General features: G+C 51.4%; 1 protein-coding gene across 2 annotated transcripts in view; it reads left to right on the plus strand.

Annotated features, from left to right (window-relative positions):
• Positions 1–2,464, plus strand: part of mindy4b (MINDY family member 4B) — a 7,244-nt gene extending 4,780 nt beyond the window's left edge. The window contains exons 10-11 of one of the 2 annotated variants that reach the window (XM_005947859.3): positions 684–864; positions 950–2,464. In XM_005947859.3, coding sequence (XP_005947921.1) covers positions 684–864; positions 950–1,089 — 321 coding nt within the window. In that variant the 3' untranslated portion in view covers positions 1,090–2,464. The remainder of the gene's footprint in view (positions 1–683; positions 865–949) is intronic. The other variant, XM_042214284.1, reaches the window with a different exon arrangement.
• Positions 2,465–3,393: the final 929 nt, after the last annotated feature.

Genomic DNA, 3,393 nt, shown 5'->3' on the forward strand with positions numbered 1-3,393 from the left:
TGAAAACTGAAGGCTCTGCCTCCCATTCTACTTTTAAATACTCTAGGAACAACAAGTAGGCCTGCAGAGCGAGAGCGAAGTGCTCTAATAGGGTGGATCTAAGGAGCATGGAAAGAAAAGCGTCTGGATTTCTTTAAGCTTCTTGAAGACGTTTTATCCGAGAAGCTTCTTCAGTTCTGAGAACAGATGGTGGCCCTATGGGGAGTGTCCCTAAGAGGGTCGTGGATCCCCTATTGATCCTCTGCCTCAGAGCTGGAGAAGCTTCTCAGATGAAACGCCTCCAAGTAGTCCAGATGCTTTTCTTTCCACGATAACCATGACTGAGGACCTTCACAGACACGTCTCTGTGGATAATGTGTTATCACTCATCCACCTGGATCATTCTGTTAGGGGCGTGGCCTCGTTGATGCGGGTGTACCGTTAATTTGGGTGAGAGCGATACTAGGATTTCATCATTTTATGGATGCAGCTTGCTAAACACTCCCTGTTAGCTGATATCCAAGCATTCCACCCTCTCCACCTTCAAACAAAACCAAAAACGAATATTAGCCAACAGGTGCCATTAGGCACTGACCAACCACCTCCACCTACATCAGAGACTTTCTCCACGAGGCTCTTTAAGTTAAACAGCTGAGTTCTTACAGTCAGAAGAGCGCCCCCTGCCTGTCTCCCTCCGTCTGCAGGTGGGCAGCATGCTGAAGACTCCCAGGTTCCCGGTGTGGGTTTGCAGCATCAACAGCAGCTGCTCGGTCCTGTTCAGCGCCACACGCTCGCTGCTGTCAGACTGGAGGGCGGAGCATCTGTTCCAGCTGTACTACTACTGTGGGCAGAGCTCGCAGACAGCGACGGCCAGGCTGACAGTCGGTGAGCGTTGCGGTCGCACGTCTGCAGGTCTGACCGGGATCCCTCTCGTGCTTCATCCACCATCTGTTTCTTGTTTCCTGTACAGATACTCACTCCCACCACTGTGAGGCGTCGTCCAGAGATGGAGGAGATCCAGAGAAACGGTTTCCCTCACTGGAGATGACCATCAGGACCAAGTGGGACGGAGCTGTGATTGCCTGGAACGGCACCTCCCCCTTCTACTGAACATCACCACAAACACTGGTCTGCGGTCGTCACAGCACTCCCGACTGTTTTTACCATTATAGGAAACCAGATGTTAAAAGTCCCGTTACGAACCTCACGTCTTCAGTGACCACTGATGATTCGGACCAGAGGTGTTGGCGAGGTCACCGTGGTCACTGACGAATCAGCGAACACAGCCGAGCACAAACAGAGCGTCTGGAGGTAAAATGAATCCAGATTCCAGCCTGTTTGCATCCCACGTTATTCCCTGCTGTCCTCTGGACTCGTCTCTGTCATCAGACCCTGACGACTTCCTATTCTCGTCTCCGTGTTTCTGGGTGAAGCTGAAGGCGGCTCTGTAGTAGGGTCACGTCTGCCCAACGTTTAACCTTTGAACCAAACTGGTGTTTGTCTTTGATGATGTTTCAGTCTCGTGTCCTCATCTTAAATTGTTTGATCTTCGTTTAGCTGAAAGTCTTCTGTTCCTTTGAAATGTAACAGAAATAAATCTGATTCATGTTTAAACATCCATGGAAACTTGTGTTTGTTTGGTGTGATCTCCGGGCTTGGAGGTTTCTGTTCCCTGTCACACTGCTTCAGCGAGGTCCGGCTCTGAGGAGGCCCACGGCTTCCTGAAAGCCGTCCGAGGCTCAAGTGAACATGATTAGCTTCCTCTGATTTTACAAGGAGATATGCAGAGCTTTCAGCTAACAGCTCGTTGGAGCAACGATACGCTTTTATGTCAAACTGTATCACCTTTGGCATGACAGGCTGCTGCTGACAAAGAGCCTAAAGACAGTTTAAAACTGCTTCTTTGCTGGAGAGCTGTTGCTCAAGGGCACTTTAAAAACTACAAGAACATCTGACTCAAGTTTTTTGCACATTACTGTTGTATTTATACAGCACGCATCAACACACTGGGGCCAACACAAAGGATAGAAGGGCCTTCAGCACCGTGGCCACAGGTCTGTGGTCACATGTCTGAAGATGAAACAGCGTTACAGTAAACCGAGCAGCTGGATACGGGAGCATGGAGCAATGTCGGAGTTATCCAAGGTTACAACATTCTCAGGCAAAAGTTCTGGTGACCAAAGTGAGCTCGAGGTTCCTGAGTCTGTGTTTCAGAGACGACTTTCCGACCTCTCAAGTCTGTTCAGGTCTAAAAGCTTCAGCCAGCAGTGATCAGAGCTGCCTGTGTGTAGGACGGACCGACACCCGAGAAGCTCGAACGCGGCTGATTGAAACACGAAAACTTCAACCCTGGAGTTCTCTAGCACATCAAGACTATCTCTCCACACCGTTACATATTCCATATGTACGGGGTACGATCTCCCTTGGTCGTGGCGCGTGGATACTTCTTTAAGACACTCCGGCGTGCCAGGCCACGCCCCACAGCTCAGGTGCATGGTTCACATGACCAGCGGGGCTCCTGTCATTGCTCGAGTGGGGCGGCTCCTCGCCTCTGCAGCTTGAGCCACTGCTATTACTGCTGCTCATGCAACTGCATGCTGTTTCCCCCTGGCGTCTTGCCCGAGCTTTGCTGGTTTATGCGCCAGCCGCACCACGCTGTGTCTGATACGTCAGCCAGCGAGCGTGTGTGTTCCAGCCTGCGGCGCCAGCTGTGCACGAGTGTATCGTCCTCAAGTTGACTCTTGAGGCTCCTCTGTCTGCGGACAGCACGCGGTGACGGTGCTGGGGGTGGACCTTCGGGTTGTCGCCTCGCTCAGCCCTCCACTTCGGCAGGCTAGGCTGCCAGTCCCCCTCGGCTTCGGCTCTTCGGATGGACAGGTGTCATCCCTAGCTTGGCCTGCTACTGTAGGCTGTCCCCCTGGCGTGTTGCCCGCTTTGCCGGCTTACACGCCAGTCGGCCCTCGCTGTGGCGAGTGAGAGTTCTCCAGCCTGTAGCGCCATCTCTCTATCTGGCGTATTTCCCACATGCCATAGGTTTATGCGACCAGCTAGAGATCGCACGGTTACTGTGTAACCTGGGTCCTCTTAGGCTACATTCACACTGCAGGCGAAAGCGCATCGAATTTCTATGCGACCCATATCCGATCATGGTGTGACAGTGTGAACGGCACAAATCCGATATTTTCAAATCCGACCTGGGTCACTTTCGTATGTGGTCCTGAATCCGATGTTTTAGAAAGCGACTGCTGTTTGATGTTTTTTTTTTATTTTTTTTATATAAACTTTATTTAACAAACAATGAGTATACAACATACGAACAGATGGGGACTTCCGGTGGCTCGTAGCACCGCATGGCCGCATAGAGAGTGACCTCCGGCACCAACCGTGTGTTTCCCCGGACTCGAGAGCTGTATT

This window comes from Haplochromis burtoni, unplaced genomic scaffold, assembly GCF_018398535.1.
Source record: "Haplochromis burtoni strain Fernald_Lab_line unplaced genomic scaffold, NCSU_Asbu1 Contig_542, whole genome shotgun sequence".
In the NCBI taxonomy this organism is placed as follows: Eukaryota; Metazoa; Chordata; class Actinopteri; order Cichliformes; family Cichlidae; genus Haplochromis; species Haplochromis burtoni.